The following is an 18,729-nucleotide window of genomic DNA, read 5'->3' as shown; positions in this document are numbered from 1 at the left end:
AATAAATATAAGTCAAACCTTGAATTCCTAGGGGAAACTCTACTTGGTCATGATGTATTATCGTTTTTATTTATTGCTGTAATTGAGTGCTAAAATTTTGTTTAGAGTTTTTACATCTATGTTTATGAGTGATATTTGTCTGTAGTTTTATTTTCTTTCAGTGCCTTTGTCTGGTTTAGGTATGAGGATAAAGTTAGCCTTATAGAAAGAGTTAGGAAATATTCTCCCTTCTTTTCAATTTTCTGAAAGAGTTTCAATGGAATTGTTGTATTTTTTCCCTTAACCATTAGGTATAATTTAACAACAAAGCCACTCAGGACTGGAGATTTCTTTGTGGAAAGCTTTTAACTAGTTCAATTTCAATTTTAATAGACATAGGCCTATTCAGGTTATTTATTGTTTCTTAAGTTTATTAATTTCTGTTTTTAAAGAAATTTATGTTTTGTCTAACTTATTGAGTTTACTGGCATTTTCTATAGTACTTTATTATTCTGTAAAATCTGAAGTAAATTAATAATCCCTTATTATTCTGTAAAATCTATTATTCCTGGTATTGATAATTTGTGTATTCTCTCCATATTCTTTATCTCTCTGGCTAGATGCTTACCAATTTTATTACTGATCTTTTCAATGAACTAAATTTTGGTTTCATTGATTTTCTCTACTGTTTTTCTGTTTTCTATTTCATTTATTTCTGCACTGACTTTTTTCAGCTTCTTTTATGGTTCCTTTGCTCTTTTTATTCTAGTTTTTTAAAGTAAAACTGAGCTGACTGATTTGAGATCTTTTTTTCCCTAACATCGGTGTTTAGTACTATAAATTTCCCCGTAAGTACTGCTTAAGTGGAATCCCACAAATTTTGATATGCTGTATTTTCATTTTCATTCAGTTCAAAATGCTTTCTAAAATCACTTTTGATTTCTTCTTTCATCCAAGGGTTTCTTTTAAGTGTGTGTGCCATTTAGTTTCAAATATTTGGGGATATCTCTGTATTATTAATTTCTAATTCATCTGTATTGTAGTCAGGGAATGTAATTTGTGAGACTTGAATCCCTTTAAATTTATTGAGATTTAAATATTATGGCCCCAAATGTGGCTTATGTTGGTAAATGTTCTTTGTTCACTTGAAAAGGATGTGTATTTTGCTGTTGGTGTAGCGCTCCATAAATGTCAATTAGGTCAAATCGGTTATAGCTTGCTAAAATGTTCTGTGTTCTTACCAATATTCTGTCTATTTGTTCTGTCAATTATTGGGAGAATTATTGAAATCTCTGACTATAATTGTGGATTAGTCTATTTATTTCTCCTTGCAGCTCTACCAGTAATTGCTTATATATTTTGAAGTTTGGTTATTTGGGCATAAATATTTAGTCCTCTTGATGAACTGACCCCTTTATTATTATGAAATTGCCATTCATATAGTAATAATATTCTTTGTTCTAAATTCTACTCTGATATTAATATAACCATTTCAGATTTCATTTTAGTAGCATTAGCATGGTACATTTGATCCTCATTATCCATAGATTCTATATGTGCAAAGTCACCTACTAGCTACAATTGATTTGTAATCCCCAAATCAATACCTGTGTTGCTTTTGTAGTCATTCACAGACATACTCATACTAACAAAAAATTGGAGTCACTGACACATTTTCCCAGCTGAGGTGCAACAAGATGATGCTCTTCCTTCTTGTTGAAGCTCATACAGAGATGCTGAGGGTTAGAGATGGGAGGGGGTAGGGCGGTGCAATGCAAGATGCTCCAGCTCTGGGACTGACTGGACAGGTGTGAATCCTGTTTGTCACCTGTTAGTAGGGTGGCCTCGGGCAGTCACTTCTGAACCTTAGTTTCTCTTTTGTAAAATAAATAGAATCTACCAGAATGACTTATTTTTAGTATTTAAGATTATAATCTCTGTGAGACACTCACACATGCATGTATTTCACTTAGGAGCAATAGTTTAGTATTCACTAATATAGTGTCCATGGAAACTTTATACAGCATAGCTACTGTGAATAATGAGAATCAACTGTATATCTTGATCCTCTTTTTGCTTTTTACTTATTCGTGTTTTTATATTTAAAGTATTAAAATATGTTTCCTGTTCACAGCATATGGTTAGGTTTTGTCTTTTTTTTTTTTAAATAGTACTTGACAATCTCTGCATTCTATTTAATGTTGTTTAGACAATTTATATTTCTTTTTATGACCAGGTTTAACCTACACTTTACTACATGTTTACTATTTTACCCATGCATTCTTTGTCTCCTTTCCTCTCTTTTTATGCCTTCTTTTGGATTAATTAGAAATTTTTGTGATTCCATTTTACCTCCTCTGTCAGCTTATTTGCTGTAACTCTGTTTTGATATTGAGTGCTTGCTTATGTCTTTAATTTATCATAGTCTACCTACAAGTGATTCCATAACTCTTCACACCTAGTATAAGAACATACTTATAATAGTGTAATAGTATATAATAGTATAGTGTAATAATATATTTCTCCATTCCCAACCTCCAAATGTACCCCAAATGCTACATTTACCATTATACATTTTACTTTTACATGTGTTTTTTAATTCTTTATTGAAATTCACTTTATTTAACATATACTGTATTATTAGTTCCCGGGGTAGAATTTAATGATTCATCAGTTGCATGTAACACCTAGTGCTCATTCCATCAAGTGCCCTCCTTAATGCAGTAACCCCTTAACCCAGTTACCACTTCCCCCCACCCACCTCCCCTCCAGCAACCCTCAGTTTGTTTCCTAGATCAGCATCTCTTCTGGCTTGCCTCCCTCTCAATTTTCATCTTATTTTATTTTTCCTTCCCTTCCCCTATGTTCATCTGTTTTGTTTCTTAAATTCCACATATGAGTGAAATCATATGGTATTTGTCTTTCTCTGACTTACTTATTTCACTTAGCATAATACCTTCTAGTTCCATCCACATCATTGCAAATGGCAAGATTCATTCTTTTTGATGGCTGAGTTATATTCCATTGTGTGTATATGTATGTGTGTGTATACATACATATGTACATATATATGTGAGTATATATATATTTATATATATATTTATATATATACACGCCACATCTTCTTTATCCATTCATCTGTCGATGCGCATCTGGACTCTTTCTATATTTTGGCTATTGTGGACATTGCTGCTATAAACATTGGGGTACATGTGTTTTAAATGCCACACTGCATTGCTTTTATTTTTGTTTAAACAGTTTGTTATAGTTTAAAGATATTTAAATAATCAGAAAAAAACTTATATATTTATATATGCAGTTACCATTTCTTGTGTCCTTCACTCCCTTTTATATACCCACATTTCCATCTGATATCATTTTCCTTCTTCCTAAAGAATTTTGTTTAACATTTTTCATAATGTGGGTCTATTGGTAATGAAATCTTTTAGTTTTATTATGTGTGAATGATTATTTTGCTTTCATTTTGAAAGAAACTTTTGCTGGGTATAGAATGCTAACTTGACAGATTTCTTTCTTTCAGTACTTCTTTCCATTACTCAACTATTTTCTCACTTAAGTGTTCCTGACAAGAAATATACGGTCATCCTTAATTCTTCCTACTTTATGTATTGTTTCTTTCCTTATTTCTTTTTAAGATTTTATCACAGATTTTGAACAATTTGATTATAATTTGCCTTGGTGTAGTTTTCCCCATGTTTCTTGTGCTTGGGGCCCACCAGCTGTCTTTGATCTGTGAGTTTGTAGTTTTCATCAAATGTAGAACAATTTGATTTATTATTTCTCAAATAATTTTTCTATCTCACCTTTCACTCCTCTACTTTGGAGACTCCAATTACACATATACTGGGCAACTTGAAGTTGTCATTGCTCACTGATGCTCATTTTTAAAAGTTCTCTTTTATGTTTGTGTTTCATTTTTCATAGTCCCTATTGCTATATCTTCAAGTTCACTAATATTTTCTTTAGTAATGTCTAATCTGCCATTAATTCCATCCACTGTATTCTTGATCTCACACACTGTAGTTTCTATTTCTAGAAGTTTGGTTGGGTCTTTAAAATATCTTCCATGTTTCTACTTAATTTTCTGAGCACATTATAATATATGAGCACATAATAATAAATACAATTATAATATCTGTTTTTACCTCTATCTGCTAATTCTAACATTTGGGTCAGTTCTGACTGACTGGTTTATCTCATCATTGTGGGTCATATTTTCCTTTGTGTGCCTAGGAATTTTTTATTGATATCAGACATTGTTGTTTTTACGTTGTTGAGAGCTGGATATTTTTGCAGTCCTATCAACTCTTGCATTTTTGCAGTCCTATCAACTCTTGAGCTCAGTTCTCTGTAACACTTAAATGAATTGGAAACAGTTTGATCTTTTTGAGTTTGTTTTTAAGACTAGTTGGGTGGGACTAGAACAGTGGTTAGTCTAGGGACCGAGGCAAAGCCCTTCTGCATAGACTACTCAATGTTCTGTGAACAGTTTTTTTCATCTGGCTGGTGGAATGGGTACTATTTCCAGCTCTTTGTGAATGCTGGGCACTGATAGCACTGATCCTTTTCCTCATAGTTTCCCTGGCTTTGCACAGTTTCCTCACATGCATATGCTGATTACTTCTCAGTATACTACTCAAGAGGACACCCTGCATCCTCTGGGGTTTTCTTTCTGCGCAGCCCTCTCCTCTCTAGGTTCTGTCCTTCAAACTCCAGCCACTTCGGTCATCCAGACTCTCACTCCACATCCTCACATCAGGAAGCCCGCTGTGCTCCACTTTGTTACCCCTCCCTGTGCCACAGTCTGGAACCTCTCTCCAGGCAGTAAGCTGGGGCTCACCTCATCATTTCCTATTCTCATGGATCACTGTCCTTGGTTTTCTAATGTTTGGCATCTTGCAAACTGTTATTCTTGTAAATTGTTTCTGGTGGGATGATAAATCCTGTCCTCATTACTTTAGGTTGGTCATAAGCAGAAGCCTGGCTTTATTCTTTAGATACAAAAATCCAATTATATCTATTATTTAAAACCCTCTGATGTGTCCCTTAGGATATAAATCAAAATTGCACAACATGGTCTAAAGGAACCTCCATGATCTTTCCCTACTTCCCTTTCAGCTTTGCCAGTGCCATTCATCCTCTCCTTTCTTTGTCCTTCCACCCTGACTTCATCTAAGTTTTCAAGTTCACCAGTCCTCTGCCAGCTTCAGAGCTTGCCCCATGCTTCCACCCTCACCTCACCCCCTGCTGCATGCCAGCCTTAAGACCTAAAATTAAATTTTGCCTCTGCAGAAAAATTGTCACCAACACCCTGGTCTTCTCCTTCCATGCCTTTTGTTTCAGTCACATCAAAATAAATAAAGTTACCCAAAACAGAAACTCTGGTATTTCTCATTGCTACATCTTTGTCCTTGCTAGTCCCTCTACTAGAACTCTCTTTGTGCTTTGTCTGCTCAGATAGTTCCTATTTGTACTTTAAGAATCAAGGCAGGATCACCACCTCTTGAAAATTTTCCAGTCTCATTTTCCTTCCCAATCTGTTACATATCTCTCCTCCATGCTTTCTTATTACCCTCCACTATAGTGCTTTTCAAACTCTATTGCAAGAATTTGTTTTCTTGTCGCTCTCTTTAACTGGGTGTAGAACTGGGGTTTATGTGGTTCTTCTCTGCATTTCCAGAGCCTAGCAGAGTATCTACCTCTCTTTCAGTGCTTTTTTTTTCTTTTCTGTTGAATAAATGGCTGTACAAGGCTCTTGCCCCTGCTAAACACTGATATGAGGATGTGTGATCACTGGCACTTTACAGGGAGAGCTCTGCCCTTGGAAAAAGGAGTTACGTTAATCAAGCAGAACAAATCATATTGGATGCTATGGCCAATGCAATTAAGCCTTTGTCAAACTGCCTGACTTTGGCTCAAGATGAGAACACTGATGAAACGCCTCCCAGCTGCCTGGGTTGGGGTCTGCTGAAATGGGCAATTACTGCAGTGAACAATCCATTATTTGTACTGTCAACAGTGTGTTTTTTCTCTCTAAATGCAGAATGAAGTGGAAAATGCTATGGGAACTCAATGGCATTTAATTTACTGATATGATGTGGTAGGAGCCATTCTTTAACTTGACTGTGACAGCAAGAGTGTGGGGACAAGCATGAGGTTGGAATGCATTGGGAAAGCTGTTTTAAACATCCTGTGCCTTGCTCCTCCCGTATGTAAAATTAGACTGATGGAAGAGAATGCTTGTCACACCATGGTGGTTACTATGGTGATCAATGACTGAGATGCAATGTTGTACTGCCCCTAGCCATGCCAATTTCTTTCACTTCTGCTTGTTATTCCATAGAGGGAGAAATGACTGGCAGGTCTCATTTTCTTCTTTGAGCTGGGAAAGTTGTTAGCAGGGCATGGCTTAGAAAGGCCATCATATTGGCATTTTGTACAGATAACCCAGGGCTACTATGCTGGGATATTCACTCTCAGTGAGGACCTGGGCTGCCCAAACTCTCCATATCATGGTGCACATAGAAACGTGTGTGTGGCACACTGGGGTGAATGGATGTTTATAGCCCGAAGGGACCCAACCTGGGACTTTAGCTGCCCCAGGTCCTGCATGGGTGTTCCAAGGGTCAGTGAGGTCAGGATCTTGGGTACTTCTGACCCAGTCATGGAAAACCAGTCAGGAAGCCCTGCTGTGGGCTCATTCAATCACTTGGCCACTATAGTGGCTGTATGTCTAGCTAGAGGCTTACCAATAAACACCATCAGATGAACTTAAGCCATGTTACAAGCATGGCTCATTGGGAGGTAATTGTTGGGGGCAAGATGGCTGGCACCAGATAATATTGTTGCAGAACTCTTGTAGTATAAAGACAACTAGTTCTTCCCCGTGGGCCAGAGATGCAAAAACAGAACTCATTCTTGGCGAATGTAAGCAAAACAGACATCTATGAAAGCCCATTAGGCACTTACAGAGTCTTTGGGATGGCACAGTCTTAGAGACTCTATAACCAAGACAGTGCCAAGCCCACCCATGGAGCCTCCTTGGTGCAGATCCCACTGCTGCAGGAAATGGACACTATCCAGAATGAGGCTGGACAGTGGACACCAGATATGCACCTTGTACATACTGATGACCAGGCACTGGAGACCAGAAGTCCACCCTGCACCCACTGATGACTGGCACCAGACACCAGATGTCCACCCTGCTGCCCCTGAAAAGCTGGATGTTTTCACCACCACCTTCTCTCAAAAGGGATCCACACGGCCCCTCATGAAGGCATGTCTGTTCCCAGCATCTAGGTCATGTGTTTGCGCTTATCTATAAGGTGAGCTGGACCAGCAGGATCAGCCTTCTACCATGGTGAGGCGGGATTGACACACGGGATGCAAGCCCCAGGTAAGGACGGGGATCCAAATCGGTGCGTGGGCCACAGGATTACTAGCACCCATTGCACTTTGCAAAGCCATATATCATTGTCTTCCACCATAAACCCGTCCCTTCTTGTTTCTTCTAGGCTGGGGATGCCATTGTCCTTCTCCCAGTCACTGGTCCAGAAACCTGGCAACTGGACTTGGTTCCTTATTCTCCCCGAGCATTAGCCCATTTCCAAATCATTACTGTTCTTCCTCCTAAATCTTGTCATTTGTCTCAATTCTGCAGCCCCACTTATTGGGTCTGGGCCCTTTGTGACCTCTCCCCTGGGGAGAGCAGTACCTCTCTAGGGGCTCCCAGGTTCAGGCTGCCCCAGCAACTCATCCTCCCTACTGTGCCTGGTGATAAATTTGGTAAAGTGCTGTCCCTCTTGTGTAAAATCCCTTGGTGGTTCCCCATTGCTTTCATGAGAGAATTCAACCCCCTAGATCCTTCGGTAATAATTTATTTTTACTTTTTGGACTCTCGTGCACTGAGTACTCCAGTGATACTCATTGTATCTAGCTACACGTACTGAATACACACTAGATACGCTATACTAGGCTGTCCCCACTCAATGCCCCAGAGGTAAGTGCCATTTTACAGAGGGAGAAACTGAGGCAAGCAACAACAGTGGCGGCCCAGCCTCCAAACATAGGTCTCAAGCTCATGACTTCAGCCAGACCTGTGTTCACTCTGTCTTCACTGAATTTCTTGTAGCTGGTTGCATAAGATGTGCTTTCTGTCACTTCTGTTTGTTTGACTAGTCCTTTCCTCCTGCTTCAAATGGTGCCCTTCTTTGTTCTCTTAATTGAGTGTTACTTTGCTGCTTAGTCTGGGATCAACCTCCTCTGAGGAGCCTTTCCCAGTCTCCCCCATCACCAAATGCCCCACATTGGACCTCCTCCACCAGCACCCAACGCCTTCCTGCCCGGCAGCATGCCTCCCGCCAGTGTGTGGGAGCTGAGAGCAGGGAATGGGGTCCTGTTTTGTCAGGGGTCATGCTGACTGAAGTGGCCCTCTAAAACACTCAGGGTGGTTCATGTCACACTCAGGGACACCTGAATGGTCTCAGCAGTCCTTGCTGCTGCATGCAAACCTGACCGGCACCAGCATGGGAATGTGCAGGCCAATTTCCCCAACAAGTGAACAGGTGGGCAGCCCTCTCCCACTCTTTTGTCCCATTAGCCGCAACTTGGGAGAAAATATGGCCCCTGCTGTGCTAAGTATTATCTCGACTTTTCACACTTGAGAAGGTGCCTTCTGGAGCACTTCTAATGGACCATCTCCTGGCTGGCTAGATTCTAAAAAATCGTGTATTTTATTGCTCCAGAGAATTGACACTTTTTGTCCTTTAAGTCTTACTTTGAGGAGAAGATAGATGATTTCTGAGAGAGTAAGGTTGAGGTTGGAGCTGGAATTCTGTCATTTAAATGAAACTGAGAGTCACACCCCGCTGTCCTGGGTATCTACACAGCACAGGGACTTTGTCGTTGGCGCCACGGTTTGGGAAGGCAACTGGTGTGGGCTCCCAGGGGCACTACAAGCCACGCTTCAGCAGTTCCTAATGGCTCAGGCCTAAGCTTCCAAGCCAGATATGTTGACCTTCTTTATGCCTGTAAGATCCACCCTGTAATTTCTCTTCATCTCACACTGTCCTGGGATCAACTGGCTTTTCCTTAAACTATGTCAGCCTGGCTATTGATAAAGCTGGCATAAAGGTGAAGGGTCAATGACCATCATTGCTTCTAGCTTCAAAGCGCTCCAGAGAAGGGCACTCTGGCTCCGTGTGGGGAGAAGCTGCCTAGCTTCTCCCGAGGGCCCAGCACGTGGAAGGCCTGTGGGGCTGGCCCAGACCCCGGTGCAAGTGTTAATCCTATGAGTCCATGCAGTCCTCTTGCTACAGTGAAGTGTATCAATATTTGTAAATTCTCTAATCCATTTCAGTTGCCAGGACAGGGTAATATAAGTCAATACATTTCTTGGAGATTAGCAGAAGCTTATGATCATAATAAGCAAAAACAACTTGCCCCATCTTGGACTGCTTGAAGCCTGGGTTGTAATGTTTCTCACGAGAACCCCTTGTCAAATTGTCCTACTGAGTGAGTCTTCAGGGGTGGCACATACCTGTGGGGACAGTGCCCCGGGCTTGGCTGGTGGCTGGCTGGGCTGTGTGCCGCAGGCAACTGCTCATCGGGGGAGAAGCCGCCTGGTGCTGGGCCTGGGGGATGGTGAGGGGAAGGGCCGGCCTTGTGGCAGTGGCTGGGCTGCTCAGACTTCCACCACCTGGGTGGATGGTTGTGGCCATCCCTTTGGCCAGCGGAGACCCTCCAACGACATTATTCCGGGGTGGCCCAGCCCCTCCTACAGGAGCCCTGAGGAAATAAAACAGAATCAGTCAGGTGAGGTCACAGATGAAACCACACAGTACAGGCCATTAATAAAGGCCCACTCTTACCTCCCAACTCTGAGAGATGAAGGCCACACAGCCCAGGGCACAAATACTAAAAGAATGCCAAGATAATCCTGTAGGCAAATGATGCCCTGAGCTCAACCTTGGCAGTGGAGCACCCTTTATAAAACCTTTATGGGGGCTAATTTTCAATGTAAATAGTTAAGAAACAACAAAAGAACCCTAAGAATCAATATCAATCAAATATTTTGTACCAGAGCTACTGCCCTGATTTGGTCTAATATGCAGCTGTGTCCGTCCCCACACACATCCAGAAAGAGTAGATGACTCAGCCACATCCCACGAGGCTTGGACATATCTGGCACATGGTGGGAAGCCGTGGCAAGGACCCATGCCCCTCGGGACACGGCCGCCTTCTCGTTTCTGCCGGCTTCTGGGAAAGGGCCTCTGGGAAACGGTCCTTCTGAGGGATGTCAGGGAACTTGCAGTGTCATACCAGAAATAGATGCCCTTTCACCCCAAGTTTCCAGATGAAAACAGTTTCCAGTGTTTAAGAAATACGAGAACACAGCAACTCTGAAAATGGGCTGTAGCCCTTTGACCCCCGTGTACTTGCACCAAACTCATGCACTGGTGGTGATTGTGCACGATATGGCAGAATCTGGGGGCTCGGAAGTTTCTGTGGGTTCAGTTTCAGGGATCAAATATCTGCCATTTGTCCAAGAGCTGGGTCAAGTCCCCTTCTGTCCCCTCAGAGTCTTGGTCATGAGACACCAGAAGCCACGTGAGGGTGAGAGCAGGCACTGCCAGGTCCATCGCCAGGTCAGGGAGCCCCCGCCCCATGTGGCTCGGTACTGCTGGACCAGGACTTCAGTCAGGGATGGGCTGTGCCCCACTAAGTCAGGGTTTCTGAAGAACCACCGTGGGAAGAGGGCCTCCTGGAAAAGGACTCAGCTGTCCAGGGACCATAGGCAGAGCCCCTAGAGCTGCCCTGAAATTCACCTCTAGCAAGGAACTCTGTCAGTGGGCCAGAATATTCAAAACCATGAATATTTTAAAAGCTTTATTTATTTGAGAGAGAGAGAACGAGTGGAAGGGGCAGAGGGACAGGAAGAGAGAATCTCAAACAGACTTTGCGCCAAGTGTGGAACCTGACATGGGGCTCTAACTCACGACCCTGAGATCATGACCTGAGCCGAAACCAAGAGTCGGATGCTCAAATGACTGCACCACCCAGGTGCCCCATGAATTTTTTTAAAAAAATCACATCTGCTATCTATTGAACTCACTTTTACCCTAAGAAAATATTTGTAAAACTTGAATAAAGTGGGATCACAAATTATGGGCCTTTCCAGGAAGGGCCCGATGACATACAAGCAACCCCATATCATGGCCAGCACCACTCCTCTGGGTGCTTTGAAAAGTATGAATCAGTGTAGCCAACAGTGCAAGGTCTAGGCATTATTAAATTGTTTTCCTGTCAGTCTTGTCCCAGAGAGAGCAGAAACCCAGGGGCCATGTCTTCAGTTGATGTGCTTGTGCTGCAGGTAACCCAGAGCTGTGCCCATGACAGGTTTCCACGGGTGAGACTGACAAATAAAATCAACAGTGGACCCCTCATCTTAGTGGGAAATTCTCAGATAACTCCAGATAACTTCTTGAGCAAATTTTTTAGATTGTATTTTCTGTTTTATAAAAATGATACAACAGGAAATTTGCAAAAAATAGGAAAGCACAAGGAAGAAGAAAATTTTTAATTACTCCTAATGCCGTCACTCAGGAACAATTGTTAGCTTTTGAGAATGTATGTTTTTCCTTTGCATGTATGCATACGTGTGTTTTACGCATAGCAGGTTTATGTGTGTCACACACACACACACACACACACACACACACACACCAGCTGTACTCAGTTGGATGCACAGGCACGGGTACATGTGCACACACACACGCACTTCGTGATCTTCCACCCCCACTTGGTGCTGTTGCCCTGACTCCAGCTCATTCTCCTCCCATCTTGTCCCCCCACAGCCAGAGTCTGCTGAGGGAATGACAAGCAAAACCTAATTCAGAAGGGGAAAAGCTTGCCACGTGGAACCCTCGCCCAAGGGGAGCTCTGAGCTCATGCGGCAAAACCCTGTGGGCAGGGGAGCCCTTGTGACTTCTGGACTGTGTGTTTTTGGCTTTGCTCAGACCACAGCATGATCTCCAGGCAGTAACCAGCAGCAGGGGAACATGGGGAATGTGCTCCTCCTCTCCTGGGCAGTGACACCAGCCTCACCTGGAGACGGGCGTCACGTAGTTTCCTGGGAACACCCCAGACAGCCCAGTCCTCAGGGACGTCCCCTTGAACCAGCCATCCTGACACTTCTCTAGGACCCGGTACATCTCGCCTTTCCGCAGCTCCAGCTCATCGTTCTTCTGGGGCTTGTAAGCATAGAGCGCCAGGTACCTATGGGAAGAAGAGGAGGGCCAAGGATAAATGATGGCTGGCAGAGGTGGGCATATGCCATCTGGCATCACCTATATCACAGGTGGGCTCATCTTTGGATGAGTCCCACCTGAAAGGAGTAGCTGATGCCTACGGGGCTTGTGCACACCGTGCCTGACCTATTTTCATGATACATCACTGCGGTGGTGCAGGGAAGAGGGAGAACCCAGCACTGCAATCGCCCACCTAGAGAACCAGGTCCTGAGAGGTATATGTGGGGTGGGGTGGGGTGGGGGAGGGGAGACAGACCTCTCCCTTTTGCTCCTGGAGTCCAGGTCATTCCACGGCCCTGCGCTGGCTGACCCGGGCAAGCAGGCACCCTCCCGTCCGACAGCTCAGAGAGCCTACGTGACTCATCCAAGGTCCTGGAGGATGGGCCAGAACTAGATCACAGGTCTTTGGGCCCCACCATCTAAAGCCTGATGCTCTGAGCCAGAGAAAACTCTAGGGAAAACCAAAAATGAACCAGGCAAGTTTTGGGCTGGATTTTCCTCATTTCATCTAACTAGGCCCTGGCTTACCTGCCTGTTTCATTGAATCAGTCTGAGCTGGAGGATACCCCAAAGGCCCTTTTAAAGAAAAGGCAGTCTAGTTAGGGAATTCTCAGGTGCATCTTTCCTTGCAACATTTGTGCCATGACTAATAATTTAAATTCTACTTTTCTCTTAAGCCTATTTGAAGACAAACCAAGAACAAACTCAGTGGTGTAAATCCTGGCTTAGGGTTTAGAAGTTGTGCCTGTAACTTAGCCCATGACCCTGGGGCATGCCTCTCTTGTCACATACCTCATGATACCTCAATCTCCAACCCCACAGGGCACTTGCAAGGACTAGATAATACTTGCAAAGTGCTTTGCTACTTTGGGGGCTTGGGGAAATGGGTTTTAAACTGATAGACAGAATGGTAATAGGCAACCACGTTGCTCACGAGATCCAGGAGGAAAGTTGGTGAGGCCTCAGTTCAATGAGAAACAAAAGATGGATTTTATTTTAAAGAAGTGTCATCTCTAGGACTCCTACCAGGATGGACAGCCTAGTGGGCATGTTCACCCCTCCTAGGGCCATGGGTGCTAGGGGCTGGAGGACAGTCCCAGGTCTCTGGATATCTCAGGAGGCTCACAGACCCCCAGAGCACCTCCTCTCCCTAGGAGAGGTCTTCTCAGGAGGTGAATACAGAAATGGAAATGACTCACTAGGGTTTAAGCAAGAAGAAAGGAGGGCCCCTGAGTCTCAGAGGCCCGATGAGGAACAGGCTACAACAGAATGGGAACCTGTAAAGATGTCATGTCCCTAACATAAAATAAAATAAGGTAAAACAACATACACCTGCCCCCCCACCCCCACCCCCGGCCCTACACACTGCAAGTGCCTCTGCTTCATTCAATGGAGGCCTTGCCTGGTTAATTTCCTTTGTTTACAGGTTGACCCCCACCCCTTCCCTTAGGGATGAAAGGATGGCTTGCACCTTGATTTCTCTGTCTGAAAAGATAAATACCAACAGACAGGAAGGACTCGGGGCTTCAGGGAGGATAAAGGAAGCCATCACTGGAGAGGACCCCCTTGATTCATGTTTTTGACACAAGGCCCAGGCGACAAAAAGAACCCGGGGTGTCATCTGTCTGTTCTCACATCTGATGACTCGCAGGAGCTCTCTGATGGTGACAGAGGAATGACCACAAACAGGAAAGTCACGTGACAATTGCGTTTGCGCCCCCAACGCCGGCTTGCCCTTTAACCACTCAGGGGCGGCCTCACATGGGGAGGTGTGGCGCGGGCTCAGGCAGGGGCAGGATGAACCCAAGAGGAAAGGAGAGGAGATGGCTGGGGCGGTGGGAGGCTTGTGAACAACAGTGACGCATGCCTTTTGTGCCTGCTCTCAAGGAAATGTAATTGAAGCATAAATCCTGTTTGCCTGCCTCCTTCCGTGTCTTCATGGTGTGAGAACAATCTTTTTGATTCTGTGAATGCACAGTGGCCAGGAGCACAGCGCCAAGCTGGGGGTGACGGTGCCTTGGGGTGTGCGTGTGCGCAACACAGCCCTCAGCGAACAATGACGTTTCGTTGGTCAGGGAGGGAGAAACCACATGCTGCCTTTGTTCTCTTTGCCCAGAGGGGCGACTGGGCTCTCATACCTGGCTTGGCCAACAAGGCGTGGGCACCGACGTCCACTGCCCCCAGTCCCGGGGCCTGTGCCGAGCCTGGAGGCCCCCATAGAGAAGTGATGCCACCACACGAGGCCCACCATTAGCCTGTGCCCTGCCAGCTGCCTCGTCAGCCCCCAGGCCCAGGAGGAGACCACGTCCCGCGCACCTCGGGCACGTCCTCCTCCTCCCTCTGGGCCCCTGGCTGTCCGAGGACTGGGCCAGCGGGCCATCACCTGTGTCCTGAAGAGGTGCTCCACAGTTTTCCGCCTGCCTGGGCTCTGCTGGAACACCGCTTTTCCAAAGGCTGCTTTCACGTGTGCAGGTTCAAGACTGGCCGACCTCCTCAAAGAGGGCACCGTGTTAGAGAGTTTAAATGCCCTGCTCTTCCACTCTCATCTCCCCAGGCGTGAGGGATGTGAGGAATCCTGAGCAGATGAGTCCTCCCATGACAGATCATCCTGTCCTCAGCTAGGATCCTGGCGCAAGGCAGCCACCTGCCACCACATAGCACATCTACCTCCTCAGGAGGGCGAGAGCCAGTGCAGAGGGAGCTCAGTCCATCCTGGAGGAAGGGGACCATGTGTATGCAGCTCTAGCTGGGGTTCCCAGCAAACCTTGGCTCAGGGCAGCTCTACACCAAGGTGTCCCCTGAATATGCTAAATTTGCACCGATGTTCCCCTCTATCTGGAGCTCTCTTTGCTCATCCTGCTGCCCTCCACTCCTCACTACACTGTATCCTCCACGAGGGTAGAGATTTTTATCTGTTTTGTTCTCTGCTCTATCCCTAGGATCCAGAATATGTCTGACACTCCGAATAAATACTTGTTTTATAAAAGAATAAAATAGGGGCTCTGGTGTTGAGACTAAGATGAAGACTGCTAAAGGGAAGTGTGTCTGTGTGTGCATCTGTATGCGTGTGGGCACGTACAGCCCCAAGGTCTGCCGGCTGACCTTGAACATAAAAACAAGCACAAACAGGTACCAGCTTTCTTCATTCAGAGGCCAGTGTGGAGTTGGGACTGTGCCAGGAGGAACGGACACCATGGGGAGGCAAGAAAAGGCAGAAAGGACAGGTCTGTGGGATGCTGGTGTCTCAGCAGTGAGAAGAGTGAAAAGGAGAAGCAGAGGGTGAATGACAGGGCAAGAGGGCAGAGAGAGCTGCGTCTGTCCAGGAGAGATCTGAGCTGCCCTAGAGAACCCAGACAGACAAAAGCAAGCAGGGAAGGCAGTGAGCTGGGGGAGGGAGGGAAACACCCGAGGCACAAGGTACGTGAGTGAGAGGTGAGTCAAAGAGGGGAGGAGAAACAGGAGTCAAAAAGCTTCTATTAACAGAGTTTCCAAACTGGCTTGTCCAGCTCCTGGGGGTCAAGGAGCCCATTAAACAGGGGCCTATGGGTGGCCTAGAAAAGGTAGCTTTGATGAGGGACTGTCTCCTTGCCCCTCCACCTATCCTTGCAGCCCCTGGGACCAGGGTGACTTCTGTGTGCCACCTGCACCGTCCACATGCTCAGTGGATTTTGAAGCTATGGCCAGGGGACACCTGCCCAATCACGAGCTGGCCCTGCCAGTGAGAGGATAGATTCCAGGCAAGCGTGTAAGGCTCACGTTGGCTCAGCAGCCCAAGGACTGGCACCTGCACCTGCCCACACCAGGCTCAGTGAGTGATGTGCATTATCACCCAACTTCCACAGTGAGGGAAGCACACTGCAGATTTAAAAAACAAAGCAAGTGTTAGCAAGGGCAATAAATACCCCATGAACCATTTGAACTGTTTGACAGTCATGTTCAAGATCCTGGGGGGTAGCCATCAAATAATTGAAAGTTAATTGTCTTATACAGGGTGGGAGGAGCAAGATGGCAGAGAAGTAAGAGACCTGGATTTCGTCTGGTCCCAGGAATTCAGCTGGATAGTGATCAAACCATCCTGAACACTTACAAACTCAACAGGAGATCAAAGAAAAGAATAGCAGCAACTCTCTGAACAGAAAAGCGACCACTTTCTGGAAGGTAGGACGTGCGGAGAAGGGAATCCCAGGCGATATTCGGGAAGACAGACGGCGGGGGAGGGGGCTTCCTTCGGCCGCTTCTGGCAAGTGATAGAGCCGCGGAGCACAAAATCGGAACTTTTAGAAGTCTGCTGCGCTGAGGGACGTCGCTCCAGTGGCTAAGCAGGGGGTGGAACCCTCGTGGGACAGTGTGGTCTCAGGACCCTCGGGGTCACAGAAAGACCGGGGGTGCCTGAGTGTGGCAGAGCTCCCAGGTATCGGAGCAGGGAAGCCGGCTGCAGAGAAGGAGCTGATGAGTGGGCTCTCAGCTCGGGTTGCCATAAACCATGATCCGCAGCACAGTCGGGCCACTGCTTCTCCAGCAGGGACCCAACAAGCGGCAGATCCGAGGAGACTCCCCTTCCTCCCCAGGGAGGAGCGGCGCGGGAGCGCACGGCAGGGATCTGCTGGGTTTGGAGACTCCACACGGGGTCGGGTGCCAGAGATAGAAACGCTTGGTCACAGGCCGGGTGAGCATGGAGTGCGGCTGGAGACCGGGGAGATGGGAGTGATGGACTGCTTTTCTCTGGGGACTCACTGAGGACTGGGGCCCCGAGTTCTCGGCTCCTCCGGAGCGGGGATTGGGAGGCTGCCATTTTCACTCTCTGCCTCCAAAGCCGGACGGAAAGCTTGCAGGGAACAAAAGCTCCCGAGAGCAAACCCGAGCAGATTACTTAGCCTGGACCAGCAAGGGCGGGCAATTCTGCCTCCGGCAAAGACATTTGGGAACCATGGCAACAGGCCCCTCCCCCAGAAGATCAGCAAGAACAGCCAGCCAAGACCAAGTTTACCGATCAATGAGAATGGCAGAACTCCAGTGCTAGGGGAATACTGCACATAGAATTCATGGCTTTTTTCCCATGATTCTTTATCTTTCAAAGTTAATTTTTTAAATTTTCTTTTTTTAAAATTTTTCTTTTTCTCTTTTTCTACCAACTTATCAATCACTTTTTTAAAAAATCTTTTTTTATTTTTCATTTTTAGAGTCATTGTCTATCCCTTCATAGTAGTTATTAACCTTCTTTTCGGTATATATATAAATATATATATATATATATATATAAGTTGTTCTCTCTTTAAAATTTTGGGATACAGTTTCTTTTAACAGACCAAAATATACCCTAAATCTCTAGTGTATAGCTTTGTTCTAGTCTCCTGCCTGATCACATTCTCCTCCCCCCTTTTTTTAAAATCCTCTTCTTTCTTTTTTCAACCAACTTCTTATCAATTCCTTTTATAAAATCTTTTATAATTTTCATCTTTACAGTCATATTCCATCCCTTCATCATATTTACCCTTATTTTTGTACATATATAAGCTTTTCTTTCTTTAAAATTTTGGGAGGCACTTTCTTCTAACAGACCAAAATATGCCCAAAATCTAGTGTGTGGCACTGATCTATGCACCAGCCTGATCATATTTGATCATATTCTGTTCTTTGTTGTTGTTGTTTGTTTGTCTTTTATCTTTTTCTTTTTCTTCTTTCTTTCTTTCCCTTTCTTTCCCCCCAGTTTCAGGTCTCTTCTGATTTGTTTAGTGCATATTTTTCTGGGGTTGTTGTTACCCTGTTAGCAGTTTGTTCCATCCCAAAGCAACATCTACTCTCCTCTGGACAAAATGACAGGACGGAAAAAGTCACCTCAAAAAAAAGAACAAGAGGCAGTAGCGACTGCCAGGGACCTAGTCAATACGGACATTAGTAAGATGTTGGAACTAGAGTTCAGAATGACGATTTTAAATGTACTAGCTGGGCTTGAAAAAAGCATGGAAGATATTAGAGAAACCCTTTCTGGAGAAAAAAAAGAATCAAAATCTAACCAAGTCAAAATCAAAAAGGCTATTAATGAGGTGCAATCAAAAATGGATGCTCTAACTGCTAGGATAAATGAGGCAGAAGAAAGAATCAGTGAGATAGAAGACCAAATGATGGAAAATAAAGAAGCTGACAAAAAGAGAGATAAACAACTACTGGATCACAAGGGCAGAATTCGTGGGCGCCTGGGTGGCTCAGTTGGTTAAGCGACTGCCTTCGGCTCAGGTCATGATCCTGGAGTCCCTGGATCGAGTCCCGCATCGGGCTCCCTGCTCGGCAGGGAGCCTGCTTCTCCCTCTGACCCTCCCCCCTCTCGTGTGCTCTCTCTCTCTCATTCTCTCTGTCTCAAATAAATAAATAAAATCTTTAAAAAAAAAAAAAAAAAAAAAAAACAAGGGCAGAATTCGAGAGA

At 45.1% G+C, this 18,729-nt stretch overlaps 1 protein-coding gene across 4 annotated transcripts in view; it reads right to left on the bottom strand.

The window, feature by feature from the left end:
* Positions 1–18,729, bottom strand: part of SH3RF3 (SH3 domain containing ring finger 3) — a 378,293-nt gene that overhangs the window by 75,762 nt on the left and 283,802 nt on the right. For all 4 annotated transcript variants that reach the window (XM_032419248.1, XM_032419250.1, XM_032419251.1 and 1 more), the window contains exons 6-7: positions 12,106–12,276; positions 9,539–9,786 (exon numbers count right to left, since the gene is read on the bottom strand). In XM_032419248.1, the coding sequence (XP_032275139.1) occupies positions 9,539–9,786; positions 12,106–12,276 (419 nt within the window). The remainder of the gene's footprint in view (positions 1–9,538; positions 9,787–12,105; positions 12,277–18,729) is intronic.

The sequence above is a fragment of the Phoca vitulina genome, unplaced genomic scaffold, assembly GCF_004348235.1.
Source record: "Phoca vitulina isolate PV1807 unplaced genomic scaffold, GSC_HSeal_1.0 scaffold22, whole genome shotgun sequence".
NCBI lineage: Eukaryota > Metazoa > Chordata > Mammalia > Carnivora > Phocidae > Phoca > Phoca vitulina.
Note: the sequence above shows the minus strand (reverse complement) of the source record. Positions and strands in the feature narration are given on the sequence as shown.